At 47.1% G+C, this 18,748-nt stretch overlaps 2 protein-coding genes across 4 annotated transcripts in view; one reads left to right on the top strand and one right to left on the bottom strand.

Annotated features, from left to right (window-relative positions):
- Pfkm (phosphofructokinase, muscle) overlaps positions 1-3,013 on the top strand; it is a 37,618-nt gene extending 34,605 nt beyond the window's left edge. For both annotated transcript variants that reach the window (XM_028789343.1, XM_028789342.1), the window contains 4 exons: positions 77-188; positions 1,981-2,080; positions 2,161-2,266; positions 2,478-3,013. In XM_028789343.1, coding sequence (XP_028645176.1) covers positions 77-188; positions 1,981-2,080; positions 2,161-2,266; positions 2,478-2,622 — 463 coding nt within the window. In that variant the 3' untranslated portion in view covers positions 2,623-3,013. The remainder of the gene's footprint in view (positions 1-76; positions 189-1,980; positions 2,081-2,160; positions 2,267-2,477) is intronic.
- Positions 3,014-5,161: 2,148 nt separating this feature from the next.
- Asb8 (ankyrin repeat and SOCS box containing 8) lies at positions 5,162-15,903 on the bottom strand. Of its 2 annotated transcripts, none has more exons than XM_028789355.1 (4): positions 15,819-15,903; positions 13,068-13,231; positions 11,352-11,456; positions 5,162-6,930 (listed from the first exon to the last, which is right to left on the bottom strand). In XM_028789355.1, exons 2-4 carry the CDS (start codon positions 13,194-13,196, stop codon positions 6,298-6,300), a joined length of 867 nt encoding a protein of 288 aa, XP_028645188.1. In that variant the 5' UTR covers positions 13,197-13,231; positions 15,819-15,903; the 3' UTR covers positions 5,162-6,297. The 2 variants fall into 2 exon arrangements, with proteins under 2 accessions (XP_028645188.1, XP_028645189.1); XM_028789356.1 differs by having other exon boundaries at positions 13,068-13,227; positions 15,819-15,879.
- Positions 15,904-18,748: the final 2,845 nt, after the last annotated feature.

The following is an 18,748-nucleotide window of genomic DNA, read 5'->3' as shown; positions in this document are numbered from 1 at the left end:
ACAGACTCCTAGACTTCTGGTTTCCCTGGGGGAGGGGGAGGAGGGACGGACTCCCAGGCTTCTGGTTTTCTGGCAGGAATGAGAAATGCAATGAGAACTACACTACTGACTTCATTTTCAACCTGTACTCTGAGGAGGGGAAGGGCATTTTCGACAGCAGGAAGAATGTGCTTGGCCACATGCAGCAGGTAATAAGAGACACCCAGTCGCACCTTCACTGGCTACCAGAGCCCCCAACAGCCAAAGAGCTCCCACTGGCTTTCTCCAGTTACCTCCCTGTTACCACAGAACAAGGTTGGGTCCTAACATCAAAACAACCTTATCTTAGACACAACCTGCCTTAGTCCCTGGCCTACTGCTGTGAAGAGACACCATGACCAAGGCAACTCTTACAAAAGAAAGCATTTAATTAGGGGCTTGCTTGCACTTTCAGTTCCTTATCATGGCAGGGAACATGGCTGCACACATGGTGGTAGCACGGCCCGTCTGGAGCGGTAGTTGAGCACTACATCCTAGTCCACAGGCTGAGAGAGAGAGACAGACTAAGTCTGGCTTGGGCTTTATGAAACCTCAAAGCCCACCTGCACTGTGACAGACTTCCTCTAACAAGGCCACACTTTCTAATCCTTCTTTTTTTTTTTTTTTTTTTGGTTTTTGGAGACAGGCTTTCTCTGTGTAGCCCTGGCTGTCCTGGAACTCACTATGTAGACCAAGCCGGCCTCGAACTCAGAAATCCACCTGCCTCTGCCTCCCAAGTGCTGGGATTAAAGGCGTGCACCACCCCCGCCCGGCAGGGTAATCTTTCTAATTGTTTCTAATAGTGTTACTCTCTGGTGGTGGAATATTCAAATGTATGAGCCTATAGGGGCCTTCTTACTCAAACCCCCACACGGCCCTAGAGATGGGATCCATTCTCTTTGCTTGGGATGTAGTTCCTCAACCTTGACATCATTGCCACAGGGAGATGGCTAGTTCTTTGCTGTTGGGTGACTGCTCTGTGCATTGCAGGAACTTAACATCACCCTTGGACTCTACATACTATGGGTCACTCAGTTAATCATACCTCCCTGTCAGTGTTAACAAAACATCTCTGAAGACACTCAGATGTCCCCCAGGGGAACTCTAGTTGAGAACCAGCGATTCTGATGAGGAAAATGGGGTCAGAGAGAAAAACATTTTCAACACCACTTACCAAATGAGAATTAGAGCTGAGTCTGCCTACTTAAGATGGTTTTCCCACCGTACCTTCATCTTCCATGAGCCTGAGGCACGAGTGTAGGCGCGTGTTCATCTTGGCTTCCATCTCCACTGACTGGGCTTCAGGGGATTGGCATCATTGCTGGGTGGTCTAGACCCAGATGGCCCCAGCTCATTCCTGCCTCTTAAGCACCAATGTTCCTCTACCCACAAAGAATTCCCAATATCTTGGGCTGAGGAAAGGTACACAGCTCCTGTGGGAGTGGAGTGTTATTGGGTGGATGGATATGTATGTGTGTATGTATATGTATGTATGTATGTATGTATGTATGCATGAGTGTGTGCATGTGCACACACATACACACACACAGAGTCCTACCTATGTCCTTTTCCTCTACCCTCCCACTTCTCTACCTGCTTTCTCTTAGTTCATAGAAAAACTGACAGAATATTCTGAGGTCCTCCCTGGAACGGCTAGGTTGGGTTACAGAGGACATTTCCATATCAGTGTTGACGGTGACTGCCAAGCTGCCATACTAGCAAGTAGACAGACTGAAATGGGATCTGTCACCTGTGGGATAAAGAGAAGCATGTGATTTTTAACTGACCGTCCCTGTGCTTGATCACAGGCCAGCTCACATCAGGTCCCTTCAGTGTCTCCGAGTGTCTTTCCATGGTCTGACTTCCACCCTGTTAACCCAAGGCCCATTGTTTCTGTATATTTAGATATCTGTGCTTCATTAGGATCCTGTCCTCTAATGTGTCTGATTTTCTCCCCCTCAGGGTGGAAGCCCAACTCCCTTTGACAGGAATTTTGCCACTAAGATGGGTGCTAAGGCTATGAACTGGATGTCTGGGAAAATCAAAGAGAGTTACCGTAATGGTATGTGAGGCGGGAGGGTGAACCCCCTCCAGAGGTCCACTACTCAGTTGACTGAGTAACTGACCCATCCTTTATTCCAGGACGGATCTTTGCCAACACTCCCGACTCAGGTTGCGTTCTGGGGATGCGTAAGAGGGCCCTGGTCTTTCAGCCAGTGACTGAGCTGAAGGACCAGACAGATTTTGAGTAAGTCATTACTGGATTCTAGAACTGCCCTCTTCCTTCTGCTCCCTGCCCAGCCCTGCTTTCCATGGCCTGTTAATAGTCTCCAGTGCTTCCTTTGTGTAGTAACACCCGTGGGTACTTCAGCCTCTTCTGCCTACCTTCTTCCCATAAGCCTTTGGCAGAACTTCACTGGAGTACAATATCACCTCACCATTACTTCATTTCTCTGTAGGCACCGAATCCCCAAAGAACAGTGGTGGCTGAAGCTGAGGCCAATCCTCAAAATCCTAGCCAAGTACGAGATTGATCTGGACACCTCTGACCACGCCCACCTGGAGCACATTTCGAGGAAGCGGTCTGGAGAAGCTGCTGTCTAGACTTGTTTGGAGTGAGGGGGAAAGATCATCTGATCATGGTCAGCTCACAGGCTGGTAGATCTTAAGTCCATGGCGTCAGTGTTCTAGCCCCTCCCCCTCCCCTGCTAGGTTTCCCTGTACTCTGTACCTGCAACCAGGATCAAGCTGTGGCCAGGAGTTGGGGGAGGGGCGGTGAGTGACTCTCCTAGGTAGCTGTCCTTCCCAACCCCCCCAGCTTCATCTGTCACACAGGCTGGATCTCTCTAGTGCTCCTGCTAGATTTCAGCTACTCAAGAGTTTTCCTAAAAATCAGCTTTATTTATTTCTTTGTGATAACAAAGAGTCTTAGGTCCCTCACTTGTACCACAGTGATGAAGTGGAACTACACTAATAAATGCCAGCTGCCACTGTGCCTTGGGCCCTCCTGTTCTTATCCGTCTTCCCAAGGGGACTGCACTGTCAGCCCTGTGTCCCCACCCAGACAGAGCTCCTCAGAGAGCAGCACACGTGACTGTTGCGTGCACTTCTGCTTGCTACAGGGTTTTTGTTGTTGGGGGTTTTGTAGCACCCCTTGGTGTACCCAGAACACATGGGCTGGCCCGCGGCTTGTCCCCTACTGGTCTCTATCGTCTCTATGGTCGATGGCCTGTCTCCGAGCATGAAGTGAGGGCTTAGTTCTCGGTCACACACCCACTACCCAGCTTCCCTTTTCCTAGCCATCCCACAATCTCCGCTCAAATCAGCAGGATTCTGGCAGCTCCTCTGTGGGGAAGACATGTCCATTTTGTAAGCCTGGACAATAGAGACACCCGTTCTGAGCCTGCGTTGGTTGGAGTATGTGTATCTGTTTCGGAGAGACGTCAAATCTTACTTAGCTAAAATCTGACAACAGAAGCTGTACCCTCATTACTCAAGTGTCCACTGCAGTTGGGCTCCAGGCTTGGGACTATAAACTATACTCCAGGTTGACAGGAGCATGTCCTGTTTTTAATTTGCGGTGAAGATTAGCCTCCACACACCAGACTGTGACTCAGTTGCACATAAGCCTACTCCTCCCAATCCATACAGCTTTCTTCTTGCCTGCTGAAGCAGGAAAGACACTCACAGTATTGCAATAGGTATCTGGCTATCTGAAAGACTACTGTACATCCTTCTCAGCAGTTCTAAATAGGCTGTTGTTGTCACAGTCTGAAGTTAAGGCAGCTGAAATACTCATTGGCATACTTTAAAGGCCAGAGAAATTAACATTAAACACCAAGTGCTGTGATAGGCATTCTACATGTTACCATCCTCTTCAGAGACGAGGACACTGTCTCAGAGTGATGTCTAAATTTTAGCAACAAACCGGGAGTCAAACTGATCTTTAAAACACACACACACACACAAGCCAGGTGTGGTGGCACCTTTAATCCCAAACCCTCAGGAGGCAGAAGCAGGAGGATCTCTATGAGTTTAAGGCTAGCCTGGTCTACATAGTGAGTTCCAAGATAGCCAGGGCTACGAAGAGAAACATCTAGGGTAGGAGGATTCTGGGAAGTGGAGGCTTTCTGTACACTATGCCCTGGGATAGCGGATTCAAAATAATTTTTTTAAGCTTTACTTTATGTGTAATGTTTATGAGTGTTTGCCTGCTTGTCAGTATGTGTACCACATACATGCCTGCTGCCCACAGAGGTTAGAAGAGGGTGTCAGGTCCCCTGGAACTGGAACTACAGACGGTGCTGAACCACCATGTGGGTGCTGGGAACTGAGCCAGGTCCTCTGCAAGATCAACAAGTGCCCTTAACTGCTGCACCGGTTCTTTAGTCCCAGTCAAACTGATCTGGAAACCATTCCGCTCCTCACACGCTACCCAGGCCTGACCAACTCCACAGACTGGGAGAAAGAAAGGGGGAGCTCTGCACACTGGGTCACAAGGGCAGCTGTCCTCACTGACAGTCAGAGGAAAAGTGACAGGTCACAAAGAACGGTATTTCAGGATCACAGAAAGATCTGATAACAAATGTAGACAAGGACCACATCCTGTCTTCCCACAGTCAAAGACCGGTGAGGCTGTGTCTACCAGATGCATTAGTAGCCACTGACTAATTAGGAAGTGCCTGAGAAAACACGGAGCCCATGCAGACATCTTGTTCCCAAGTACCACGGGTGTCAGTGATGAGAAAGGAAAGGGCATCTTCAGTGGTTCCCAAGCACGCTGAAGAGCAGAACGGGCCTGGCTGCCTTTCAGAATGGCAGTGCCAAGTTCCATTCTGAACTAATTCAGTCTTGGTGGGTCGAGTCGGGCTTTAGCATTTAATATTCCTGTTAGGCTGAGAGGTGCTGCCTGCAGTACTGGATCTCAGCCTTGGAAACTTGACTTGCAACATCTCTCTTCTCTGGGGTAGGGGGATTCTGGGAAGTGGAGGCCTTTTGCATACCACATCCTCACTTTCCTGTCCACAATCACTTGTTGGGAGGAGTAGGAAAGGCATGCCGAAGAGCTAGCAAAAGAGCTAGCAATTTCTTATAAATGGGCAGAAGAGGAAGCAGAGAAACGTAGAAACTGCAAGTTGCCAAATTTGCTTTTAGAATTATTTATTCTTTTTTCAAATGGGCAAACCCCAGCAACAGCAAAAACAAAAGCAGGCACACTTTTTGAGCTGGCTGCGTCAGAAGGTCCTATTCATTTGGGTGTCGTCTCCAGCCAGCTTTTTAAAAAGTGACTTCCAAACTTGCATACAGATCACTTAAGGTCAAAATCAACTTCATCTAGTTTAAGAACATGAAAAGGAAGAGCATTGTTCACAGAAATGGGTCTTTTTAGGGTAGGCGGGCCAGTGCCAAAGAACCGCTTTTGTATTCCGTCCCCGGCTCCACTTACCCCACCATTTTCTATAGCTCAACAAAAAGCAAAGGTTCCAAGAGGAGGAAAAAACCAACTGCAAACTCTTAGGGAACGGAGCTCTCTGGAGAAGGTAGTGCTGCCCACTCTCCACCCTTACTAGAGAGGCCTTAATCGAGGTACAGGACATTTGTTCAGCTCATTAGTGCAAAGAAGCTTTCAGGGAAAGAGCCGCATTAGAAGGCTGGCCCGGCAATCCTGAGACTGCTGGGAATTTGTGTCTCTTCTCATGGGGAGCAGCCAGATATCCCTGTGAAGTCCCACTGCTGGATGACTAACCCCTGGGTACCACATGGGAAAGAGCCAGTGCTCCTGAATGCCAGGTTCTGAATCCACACCCTGTCTGAAGTTTAAGCACTCATCCTTGGAACATAATTCTTGTTAATTGGAGAGTGGATTTCTTAAACTTCAGATCAACTAGAACTTTTCCGAAGGAACTCTTTCACAATGCTACACCATGGCCCCAGAGGGAAACCACGTAATCTAAGTACTTTACATCTGCCTAGGAAACAGAGTTACACTGCTGACTAAAGTTTCCGACAGAGGACTTGGGGAAGACTTCTTTTGCAGGGTTGAATATAAAAAGGCAACTAAGCAATGAAACAGGAAACAGAAGTGAGGTAAATTTTTTGGTTGGGTTGCTTGGTATGGGAGGGGAGGTGGTACATACATTACTGATATGTGTTGCCTCAGAATCTATAAACCACACAACAGAAACAAGTTCTTTTCTGTGTTCCACAACAAAGAGACAGTACTGCAAAGAAAACCTCACCCAGAGTTGTCTGCATGATGGCAGAAATGTTTCCTCCAGGCTACTCTAAGAGTAACAGGTACTCCTTCAAAGATGCTGGCAGGGGGAGACCCTTCACTGCATCAGGCAGGTACTGGAGACCCAGGCTGCGGCGCACAGCATAGCGGGCGAGGGTTTTAAGAGTCCCTGGTGCTGAGCACAACACAGTCAGTTTTTCGCACAGCTGCTGGTCTTTGGTCACTTCTCGTGGCATGATGCCATTTTTCCTTAATTCAAACTGTCCAACAGCTCTATGGAGGAGCTCAAAGCAGGAGTCTTCCTTCTCTGTTCCCAGTCCTCTAACTAGCAGAGCCACCAGGCGGGAGATGGGTGTCTGGCCTTTTAAGTTGACGACTCTGACCTCAGCACCATAATCAAGAAGGATGCTGACACTCTCGAGATTTCCCTTCATGGCAGCCCAGCTGAGTGGCGTGTCATTGTTGTAATCCAGGGCATTGACAGAGGCCCCGCTCTCCAGGAGAGCCCGCACACACTCAGCATTGTTCTTAAAAGCTGCCCAGTGAAGCGGGGTGTCTCTGTTGCCATCCAGTGCATTGGGGTTTGCCCCATATTCCAACAGGACCTCCACGCAAGCCTCATCTTTCTCTGCTGCATAGTGGAGGGCTGTTCGGTTGTAACCATCCAGGGCATTGACCTGTAGAAAGGAAGGAACTATTTTATACTGGGCAGGTTACTGTGGAGAAGGAAGGGGCTGGCAAAGAATCCTGTACCAATTTTCCCACTGTCTTTGTCATGCAATGCTTTCAACAATAAGGTAGTGTGCATCTAGTTTCCTGGAAGTCCTGGTAAGCAAGATGAGATGAAAGACATAGAGAACTGTCTGACTGGGGCTGGCTATCAGACTACCTAGTGTCTACCTCTCTGCTTATTAGTGTCGCTGTCCTGAGTAGGGAGGAAGGAGGAAAGGATGAAGTCCAAGTCTGCAATACTGCTTTGAGAGAAATTCGGCATTAACTTACCCTAACACTTATCTTGTGATTAATGGTAACCAGAAGGAAAAGTGATGAAGACAGAACTCTGTCCTTTCACTTTGTTGTGTTTTAACCCTACAGAGGCTCAGATGACCTCATTGGCAGGAAGAGCACAAACTTCCAGTGCTAAGATGGCAGCTGCCTCCCTGAAACTATCATTATCTCAAATTCCTAATTTACAGAGGGCTTAAGATCTCCTTCACACCCTATGTCTTAGTTTGAGTTTCCATTGCTGTGAAGAGAAACCATGACCAAGGAAACTCATAAAGGACAACATTTAATTGGAGGTGGCTTACAGTGTCAGAGATTCAGTCCATTATCATGGCGGGCAGCATGGGAGCACCCAGGCGGGCGTGGTGCTGGAGAAGGAGCTGTGAGCTCCACATCTTGACCCACAGGCAGCAGGAAGAGACTACCGTGTTTAATACTAAACACAGCTTGAGTATATATATGGAATCTCAAAGCCCACCCACACAGACATGTACTTCCTCCAACAAGGCCACAGCTCCTAATAATGTCGCTCTCTACGGACCAAGCGTTCAACTACATGACTCTATGGGGCCGAATCTATTCAAACCACCACATTCCATTCCCTGGCCCCCACAGGCTTGTACTCATAACACAGTGTGAAACGCATTTACTCCAACTTCAGAAGTCCCCATAGTCTATCACAGTCTCGCAGTGTTTAAAATTAAAAGTCCAAAGTTCAAAGGATGCTCTGAGATTCATGCAATCTCTTAATTAATGCAATCTCTATAATATCAAAATCAAAAAGCAGATCACATACTTCCAACATCATAGGATATAGATCATAGGATATACATTACCATTCCAAAACGTCATAGTGAGGAAATACAGAAACAAAGCAAGACCAAAAACCGGCTGGGCAAACTCAAAACTCTGCATCTCCATCTTCTTTCAGCTTTGTTGATTGCAACATAGCTCTTTCTCCTGGGCTGGTTGCACTCCCCTTAGCAGCTTTCCTCAGCAGGTCTCCCACAGCTCTGGTATCTTGGGTCTCCAAGGCAACTTCAACCTTACAGCTTCTTGTTCCAACATATCTGGGATTCACACACAATCTTCTGGGCTCCTCCAAAGGGCTTGGGTCACTTCTCCAGCTCTGCCTTGTGTAGCGCTCTAGGCTCTGGTTGACTCCACTGCTGTTGCTGCTCTTGGTGATCAGCCCACGGTACTGGCATCTCCAATATGTTGGGATCTTCCCCTGCAACTAGGCTTCACCAACAGCCTCTCATAGGCTCTCTTCATGGTGCCAAGCCTCAAATCCTTTGCGTGACCCCTTCAGTCCTGGGCCATCAACTGCAGCTGAGGCCCTACTTTCACCAATGGCCTTCCCTGGCCTCTCACAGTCCCAAGCCTCAGCTGCTCTTCATGACCCCTTCATGCCTTCAAAATCAGTACCACCTGGATGACTCTTACACTTTACCAAGTACAGCTGCAGCACAAGGTGCAACCCTGGCTATCTCTGAACACAGTTTCTTTGTGCTCTCAGAAAACACTTCCCAGAAGATTTCACCTCAGTGATGCTGGTCTCTTTTACTCACCACTAATTTCTTACTTCCAGTTAACCAGCATCAACTGTCCCAGTAATGCCTTCTACTCTTGACTCTAAACCAGAGCCACATGGCTGAAGCAGCCGAGTTCTGTTGCTTTTCTGGGGGCTGGAACACGATCCCCCTTTTCTATTACCAGCTTTCTCTTTTTCAACTCCTTCAGCTTGGCTGTCCTGGAACGTGATCTGTAGACTCAGAGATCTGCTTGCCTCTGTCTCCTGAGTGTTGGGATTAGAGGTGTGTACCATCACACCTGATCCTAGACTTTCCTATCATTCCTTTTCACAGGATGGAAGCTTAGCTGGGCGGGATCCTGTTCCAAGGTCACCACTCCCTCAATTCCACTTAATATCTTTAACCCACTAGTCTCCTTGAACACAGGATTTAGCTCCATCCCACTTCTTGGTGTCCTTTTAATCCTCAAACTATACATTTTCTATTTTTCCTTTTCTAAGCTTGCTACATTTCATCAAAATGTTCTTCAAGGACTGAACCACATGCTTCCAAGCTGAGGTTAGGCTGTTTCATTTGCTAATTCGATTAATATGAATCTCTTCACTTTAGCCTCAAGCAGACTGTCCCAGACAATGGCAAAAAGCAGTCACATTCTTTACCAAAGTATCACAAAAACAATCTCTAGGCAACACATTAAAATTCTTCTCCTCTGAAACCTCCTGAGCCAGGACCTCAGATCAAATCCCCCTCAGTACAACTGTCTTCCTTGTTCTTACTAGTATGACTCATTAAGTCACAATTAAGGCATCCCACTGCCGTCCTAATCCACAGTCCCAAAATCCGAATCCTTCCAAACAAAAGCACTGTCAGGCCTATCACAGCACTATCCCAGTTCCTGGTACCAACTCCTGTCTTAGTTAGGGTTTTCACTGCTGTGAAGAAAAGCCATGACCAAGGAAACTCTTATAAAGGAAAATATTTAATTGGGGCTGGCTTACAGTTTCAGAGGTTCCATCCAGTATCATCATGGCGGGAGGCATGGCAGCATCCAGGCGGGCGTGGTGCTGGAGAAGGAGCTGAGAGCTCTACATCTTGATCCACAGGCAGCAGGAGACTACTGTGTTTTATACTAGCCTAGCTTGAACATATGAGACCGCAAAGCCCTCCTATACAGAGACATACTTCCTCCAACAAGGCCACACTTCTAATAAAGTCACTCCCCATGGGCCAAGCATTCAAAAACAAGAGTCTATGGGGGTCAAACCTATTCAAACCACCATACTATACAATGCAATAAAGCAAAACCAAACCATCTAATGGAGTTAACTGTTTTGTTTCGTTAAGCCTCACTTTCAGTCTGGTCACTGGTATTAATCACTCAGGGTATAACCGGGTTTTCACTTCAGGGTCACTTACATTGCAAACAGGTCAATCACAACATTATAGACTATAACTGGTTTGTTTAATCACAAACTTATAGACAGAGAACATCATGGCTGTATGGAGGTGCTATGGTGGCACTGGGTACTTCAGCTTATTGTCCAATGTGTTTGGGACGTCACACTGGCTTGATGGCTTGTAACCTCAGCATATGCCACCTTCAGGGCTGATCACCAACAAAGCTGCCACATTAATTTGTCATGTATTTGTTTAACATCAGCTGCAAGCCAGCAATCCCAACACTTCCAACCGTATTACACACCCTTTTTATAGGTGGGGAATTGTGTCAGAATTGGAATCCATAAAATCTGGTTCCAAAGTCCTTTTGGGGATGAGAGATGGTTTTGGGGATGAGGGATGGTCAGCTTCAGACAAAGTCTTATTATATATCCAAGCTGGAGTCCAGCTTGCAGTCTGTCTGACTCAGCCCTCCCAGTGCTGGGGTCACAGGTGAATACTTGAGCAGCACGGCTAGGGTCACAGGGGAATACTTGAGCAGCACGGCTGGGGTCACAGAGTCTATTCTTTTAATCATTCTTTACATTATGCGGCTTCATGCCAATATCAAGAATCCACTTTCAAAAATTAATTTTGGATTTTTATCTTAAGATATATTACAAAGACAATTAGACCAAGTTATGTTAAAAATAGCTGGGGGTTGGGGGGGGGGAAGCACAAGTGACCAGATCCTGAGGAATGGTCAGCCCCATGGCAATATCTACAGAATCTCACATGTCTAAGACTGTCTCACAGGGCTTAAAATTAATCAGAGTTGAGAAGCCTCTGTACTTCTGTAACTGGATAGTCAACAGGAGAGGAGTAATGGAAACATGACCAGCCCAGGAGGGAGGCAGGGAAGGAAAGACATCAAAACTCCTTCCCAGAGCCGTGTACAGCTTAAGTGCAGGGAAAACAAGAAAGGCAAAGGGATAAGATCCTTAGAACCATCTTGGACTCATATGGATTCATGGTCGGTCACACCTTGCTTTAGTAACGTAAGTGCTAATGTCACTATGAATTACAAAGTAAGCTGGAAGGTGCAGAGAGAAAGTCTAAGAAAACATGAGGGTCAAGTTTTTATGACTCGTGAATGTAGAAGCATTGAAAACGTCACTCACCTCTGCTCCCTTCTCCAGGAGTAACTCCACACAGTCAGCGTCGGACACCATGCAGGCACAGTGCAGGGGCTTCAGTGTGCCGTGCGTGCAGTTCACATCTGCTCCCTGTGGGAAGGAGTTCAGAAGACACAGAACTCACCGACTAGAGAGGGGATTCCTAAGCCTGAATATACCTAACTACAGGTACCCATCACTCTAGTAATGAGACTCAATACTCAAACCAAGGGAATATGGAAGAGGAAGAAAAGGAAGTTAGTTCCCCAGAGCAGAGGCTGGAGTGTTGGCTCAGTGGTTAAGAGCAGTTGTTGTTCTTGTGAAGGACACAGGTTCGATTCCTAGCACGGCTTCCTCAGGCACCAGGCATGCATGTATTGCACAGTTCCCTGGATTAAGCTATTAAGTTTCTCTACAACATAGCCTGCCAAAATGGCCACTTGGACACCTCTGAGGACATGACCTTAAAGAGACCGTCTACCTACTGTCTACGGTCACCCTGCTCTGAAAGTCATAAAAATTAGTCTGTCAGACTGAGGCCAGAACTTTGGCTCTTTTTGTCAACTGGAGAATTTGTCAATTCACCAACTCTAAGGCCATCTTACTGCTCTGTCTGTAGACTCTTCATGGCAGCCTGAGTCTCAGCACTGTTCCGAGTCTGATAAGAAAGATTCAAAGTACGGCATTCAAACCAAAGCCCAGTGACTCAGCAGCGGTGCTGGACTAAGTTTCTACTCCGGAGTCTCCCAGCCTGGCCTGCTGAGGACGAGCTGTCCGCACGCCTTCCTTTGGCGGGGTGCAGCTCTGAAGCACTTACAGAACTGCACTGACACAGAAGATCCTCAAGGTGTTTTAAACCGTGAGATGCAGAGTGACTGCATGGTTACAGGTTCTAAAACATCATTCTGTTACTTCTCCTCAAAGGGGGAAGGGCACCAAACTTTTCTAGGGCACCTGCCATGGGGCAGGGCTGTAGAGAGCTGTGCTTAGACAGCAGAGAACCTGTTTCCTTTCTTAAAAAAAAAAAAAAAAAAGACCAACCAAGAATTGCTTTAGATTATGTGTGTGTGTGTCCCTGTGTAATTTTCTGCATGGCCTCACGTCCCCTGGAGCGACCTGCTATGGGTTCACATGCAATCACTGAGCCACCTCTCCAGTCTCTAATTTTCTTAATCTGTAATTACCACACACTTTAGGGGATGGTGTCTTCTGGGGCACTGGAACTGGTTGGTAGCTATTGTAACCAAGCAAGAAAGTGAAATCTCCCCATTAAACACTCTAACCCAGGTTTGAAGGAAACCTCCGAGGAGTTAAAAGCTGACCCCCGACCCCTTTGCGTGCCTCCTGCTACCAGAGGTAAAACACGTTCAGAAGGCCCTGAGCTGCGTGGCGTTCACACCACCCCCCACCCCCGTGCATGCATCACATCCGGGCAGATTGTACAAAACCAAACCAAACCCCGGGAGGAGGGCTTTCTAGAACATATTTTATAAGGGGACGGACAGTGAAAGGGAGAACACAGGTGAAGCATAATTAGGGACAACATGTTTTAATAATCAGGCTAAAACCACCAATGAACACGGAGCACGGAGTACATGCCAAACCAAGGTGGCAGCTTGAAAATCTACAGTGATTAGCAGGGACTCCCCAGCCCCCCGCCCCGCCCCTCACCCCGCCCCGCCCCGCCCCTTCAGAGGTCCGCTCTGCCAGCAGCCCACTCACCCCCCTGATGAGCTCCTCTACGTTGTCATGTGGGAAGGAGCGGATGGCGGCGATTGTTCGGATCAGGCGTTCGGAGAGGGAGTATTTGCTCTGAATGCTCTGCATAATATACCACATGCTGGAACTCATCAAGGCTCAGAGGATGTTCACATGCTCCAAACTGCCTGAAACAAGTTAGACACATACAGTATCACTGAGTGATTTACCTCTCCTTACGGTTAAGCGGTTTTTTTTTTTTTGAGGGGTCCCCACTATAAAAACAGACTCCAAGAATATTAGCGATTAATCGGTGTCACCTCCTGGGATAGTAAGGCACGAGATTATAACAGCTGCTAGGATGTTAAGCAAACCCGGACACTCCGATCCTTGGGTCCCACGTTCTACTCTCTGATTCAACTAGGACAAGATCCTCCTGGAGCACTACACGGCCTTCAAGGCCAGCACCGAGTAAGAGCTCCTGAAGGCCTAAGAGAGCACGCCACTCTCTTCCTGCTCTGAACTGCTGCTATTTAGTATCGGTAGCACCTGAGGTTCCTGACATCCTTGCCTTACAGTACACGTATGCCCGCACCATCGTTTCTCGTCTTCTCTGCTCGGTAAAGCCAGCCACCGCATCCCAAACGATGCAGATATTTAACAAATGCTGGCTGCTTGACAGACTACGAAAATGTGTGCTACCTGTGAGGAACGGGAGGCGATGGGATAAACCTATCTTGATGGTAAGTCATCTGTGAAATATTTTCAAATATTCAAAAAGGGGGGGGAAAACAAGAAATAAAGTAACATTCTAGATTAAGGGGGAAAGTAAGCATACAACCAACCACTCTGGAATCAACATAAATCTTTAAAGCTTCAAGCCAATAAAAAAAAAATCCTTTCAGCTGTGGGTAATAATCGGATTTAAAATAAAAACAATTTAATAACTGACTAGCCAAAGGTCCGAGAAATACGGTTGTGCACGTGTATTGAAACTACGTTATGGCTGGGCAGTGGTGGCGCACGCCTTTAATCCCAGCACTATGGGAGGTAGAGGCAGGCGGATTTCTGAGTTCAAGGCCAGCCTGGTCTACAGAGTGAGATCCAGGACAGCCAGGGCTACACAGAGAAACCTTGTCTCGAAAAAACAAAAACCAAAACAAGAAAGAAAGAAAGAAAGAAAGAAAGAAAGAAAGAAAGAAAGAAAGAAAGAAAGAAAGAAAGGAAGAAAGAAGCTACATTATGGCAGAAGAGTTCTAGGATGACAGGTGACAGAAACCAATTCAACAAACTTAGTCTCAACTGCAACAAAAGCTGTAACTACAGAAGACTTGTTAAATGACACATCTTAAAATGAGGTGGTGCATTCTTATGGGAAAAAAAAAAAAACACCGGGAGAGAAAGCATAATAAACAGTTCCAAGTCTTTGGAGTATTTGCTTAGGAATCTATGTTCTTAGTATCAACCCCTTCCCCAAGAGTAAAGGCAATGGGAGGGTTTTTTTGTTTTTTTAAGTAGTGCTGGCACATGATGGTCCTCAGTATAAATCTGTTAAGTTCATATTTGACTTGTCATCACACTGCCGAGCACCCAGGATGGCACTCACCAAACCCCTGGGTTAGGTAAGTTGCTGTCAAGGTGTGACTCAGAAGCAAAAGCTTTCACTACAGAAGCTACTAATTTTTTTTGTAATTACACGTGCAACTACTAAGAGGCGCAAATCTGAAAAATATCTTCGATGATTCTGTAACGTGTGTTTGCTTTTGTGCTGGGGTATCCCTTTATACATTCGATGATGTAGTATAAACTCTAGTATTTTCTTTTTGCTAATCAGTAGCCATTTATAGCTGTCTGAAAAGTATACGGGGCTGTGGGTATGGCTTGGTAGTGGCTGCTTAGAATTCGGCAAATCCTCTTAAACTTTGTAACAAAAGGGACAAAAGGGCATGGGGTCAGGGGTGGGCGCAAAGGCACAGTCCGGGTTTCAGCTATGGTGCTGGACAGCAGGGACAAAGCCCACAGTATCTAAAGCAGAAGGCTTGGCCTGACGTGGTACACTTCTGGTACATTAAACAGATGACACTAAACCCTGCACTCATTTCACCGGTGTTCCTGGATTCCAGGCTAAGAACTCTAAATACCCAGAAGCTCCAGGTGAAACTGTGTGCCTTCAGCGAGGACAGCATCTGCTGTCAGGATAGATCAAGATAATCTACCTTCCCGTGGCCAGCAACTCTTCAGTCTGACCCCCGGAGGGTCCTTTCCTCAGCTGTGACTCATTTATTTGCCCCATGCCCTGGTTTTTTTCTCCCTATGGAATGTACAGAAAGCTTTTTTTTTTTTTAAAGCAATGCACAAAGACACTCAACAGACCCAACAGACCCTGCTCTGGGCCGGTCCGAACCTCGACCCCGCGGTGACCTGGGCCTGGCCGGAGGCTCCCAACCCCACGAAGCGGACAGCTGGAGGCTCACAGCTGCCGGATGTGGACGAGCAGAGAGGGGCGGGGGCCACGGCAGTAAATGCCAGGACTGCGGCGTCCCTTGCCGCAGGGAGCCCCGGGCGCTCGCAGCAATCTGGGCGAGTCCCGGGAGCCTCAGCCTGCACCCTGGGGCGCCGACCGGCCCCTGCCCCCACCACCCGCGAAGACCAGGAACGGCGGCCCGGTCCAGAGGCACACAGCCCGGGCAGGCGGCTAAGGGGCGTTAACAGGCTGCGAAGCACCGGCTGTGGGGGCCTGGCTTCATACCGTCCCGCACCCACGGCCGCACTCACCGAACCGCGGGGCAGATCGGGCCGGGAAGCCGCTGTCAAGGCGTGACCCGGAAGCAGAAGCGGCCCGCGGCAGCCCCGGGTTTACAGCGCCAGACGGCGAGCGCGTAGGCGCCTGCGCGCTGGCCAATGTGAGCAAGCCGAGCGCGCCTGCGCAGACTGTGGAAGGCGACGGTTCTTAAACTTTCTTAAGGAGTGGGCCCGCCTTCCTCAGTCGCCGCCTATAAGCGGTGGGCGTGGCCGCGATCACTAGCTCATCCATAGCTTCTGACCTCGCGACCTGCTCCAATGGTGAAGAAAAATCCCGAATTTTAACCCTATTCTGTAAGTCTGCGTCTGTGTGGACTAGGGCATCCCCACTAGTCTGCCTCCCAGAGTCTGTATCTGCAAACTGTCCTGACACCTCCTGCCCAAAGTCTTCTCTGCTTAGCACCACCCATTTAGAGTACAAGCGTCACATAACTGACAAAGCAAGCGACCTTCCTGAAGAAAGATAAGGACAACAATTCTCAACTTAAAATTTTAATATTACTTCTGTTAAAAATATTCAAACATACAGAAAAATTAGAATAGTAACGTGAAATCTTTATAGCATCATCTGTTTGTAAAGCATTGACTTTTTGTCACGATTAAAATCTAGTATTGCTTTTGTTATTTTTTCAATTTTAGGTTGTTCTTGATTTTCTTTTTCTTTTCTTTTTTTTTTTTTTTTTGGTTTTTCGAGACAGGGTTTCTCTGTGTAGCCCTGGCTGTTCTGGAATTCATTCTGTAGACCAGGCTGGCCTGGAACTCAGAAATCGGCCTGCCTCTGCCTCCCAAGTGCTGGGATTAAAGGCGTGCGCCACCACCGCCCAGCGTTCTTCTTTTTTTCTTTTTCAGACAAACTAGTAAATAAAAAAAAAAAACAATCTATAATTCCTGCTGCACTGGGGATTTTTTTTCTGAGAAGACAATTATTTGCCCTGATGGTTACTCTCCCTTTCCCCAACGCAATCCCCAGATTTATTGAGTGGTAAATACTAAAGATTTTAGGTTATGAAAAAAACTCAGTATTTTATAAATGTATGAGTGATTGCATTTTGTCAGTGGTGATAAAATAGACTGCCCATCCAGGTTGTTTTGAGGTGTCTTGGAGACATTACTATGGATTTGTTGAGCCATTTACTGAGTGTTTACTTCCTGGGGTCTCAGTTTTTCAGGGGACAGAGATGAAGTGTAGTTCCTTTTTATTAGGGATTGGGAGACAAAGGATGATTGTGTCAACAAGGTTTTTATGTACAAGGCCCATGCTGAAGAATAGTTCTACCCAAAATGAAACCAAGAGCACATAGGAGGGAGGCCTGTAAGAGGGAGGCCTTCGGGAGGGAGGCCTGTGAAGAGCCTCAAAGGGAAAACTAGTGCTATTGACTCCCACCTGACCTTCCATTCAAAGATTTCTTTCTTCTCAAGAAAATGAGGTTCTTTGGCACCAGAGAGTTTGAAAGGTGTTCCCTGATGTTGTCGAGTCAATAACGACATTATTATTTCTGCCTGTGAGTGGGAGAGGGCTGCAGCTGCAGAGAATGCACATCTCAGTTCCTTGTGGGCCTCGTAACAGACAGGCAACACAGAGTTGCCTAAAGAGCAGTCGAGAGGCATGGGGGAACCAGATAGCTGAAGTTAGGGAGGAAGGAAGCCTAAAATCCATAGTTTGTTGTAGATCTGCACTTCCATGTCTCTCTAAGCGAAATGCATTTACTTATGGGGGCTTTGCTGACGGGAATCTCCAAAGAATAGTTAAAAGCCTCAAGGGGGAAAAATCAGCTTCTATCATCTGTTGACCTTCCAAAGAGCAGCCCTCTGGATTCCGGCATCCTGCTTCCTCCTGCTTTTACACAAGCAGATGGAATAGCAGCAGGCTAATGGGAGGAGAGCTTTGGTGGTGTGGGTGGAGGCAGATGTCAGTAATCTAGGAGAAAGCTGAAGGCTGGTGGCCACCAGCCATGGCCCCACTAAGGGAAGGAGAGAGCAGTTAGTCTTGGACTGATTAATACCTTAGCATGAAGATTTGAGAATATGACTAACATTTTAGACTAGAAACATTTTGTTTTTGTTTGTTTGTTTGTTTGTTTTTGTTTTTTTCGAGACAGGATTTCTCTGTATAGCCCTGGCTGTCCTGGAACTCACTTTGTAGACCAGGCTGGCCTCGAACTCAGAAATCTGCCTGCCTCTGCTTCCCAAGTGCTGGGATTAAAGGTGTGCACCACGACTGCCTGGCAAGAAGAGTATTTTTTTTCTTGGTTTTTCGAGACAGGGTTTCTCTGTATAGCCTTGGCTGTCCTGGAACTCACTCTGTAGACCAGGCTGTCCTCGAACTCAGAAATCCACCTACCTCTGCCTCCCAAGTACTGAGATTAAAGGTGTACGCCACACCGCCTGGCTCCCTAGAAACATTTTGTTTTGTTTTTGTTTTTGTTTTTTTTTTTTTGTTTATGTTTTTCGAGACAGGGTTTCTCTGTATAGCCCTGGCTGTCCTAACTCACTCTGTAGACCAGGCTGGCCTCGAACTCAGAAATCCACCTGCCTCTGCCTCCCAAGTGTGCCACCACTACCTGGCTCCCTAGAAACATTCTAATTACTAAATCTAGACTTTTTTTTTTTAATTTCAAGGGACTTTTCTGTAAAAGATTAATTGTCAGAGAATAAACCAAACGGTAAAGGTCTATGTACTTTTCTGTTCAGGAACCAAGGAAGATAACGTAAGCGCAGCTCCTAGGTTAAACATTTGAAAAGATGCTAAAAGCCAAAAGAACAAAGTTACATTTGACCACAGTCTATGACCTGTGCGTTCCACATCTGAATTTCATCCCTATGTGCTCATTGTAGTAGTTAATTCTGTCCTTTGTAGTTTGAATAGAAACAATTTATGAGTTGGGGGGGGGTTGTTTTTTGTT

This window comes from Grammomys surdaster, unplaced genomic scaffold (assembly GCF_004785775.1).
Source record: "Grammomys surdaster isolate TR1022 unplaced genomic scaffold, NIH_TR_1.0 125818, whole genome shotgun sequence".
Taxonomy (NCBI): Eukaryota; Metazoa; Chordata; class Mammalia; order Rodentia; family Muridae; genus Grammomys; species Grammomys surdaster.
The sequence above is the reverse complement of the archived record's forward strand: the minus strand, read 5'-3'. Positions and strand labels throughout refer to the sequence as shown.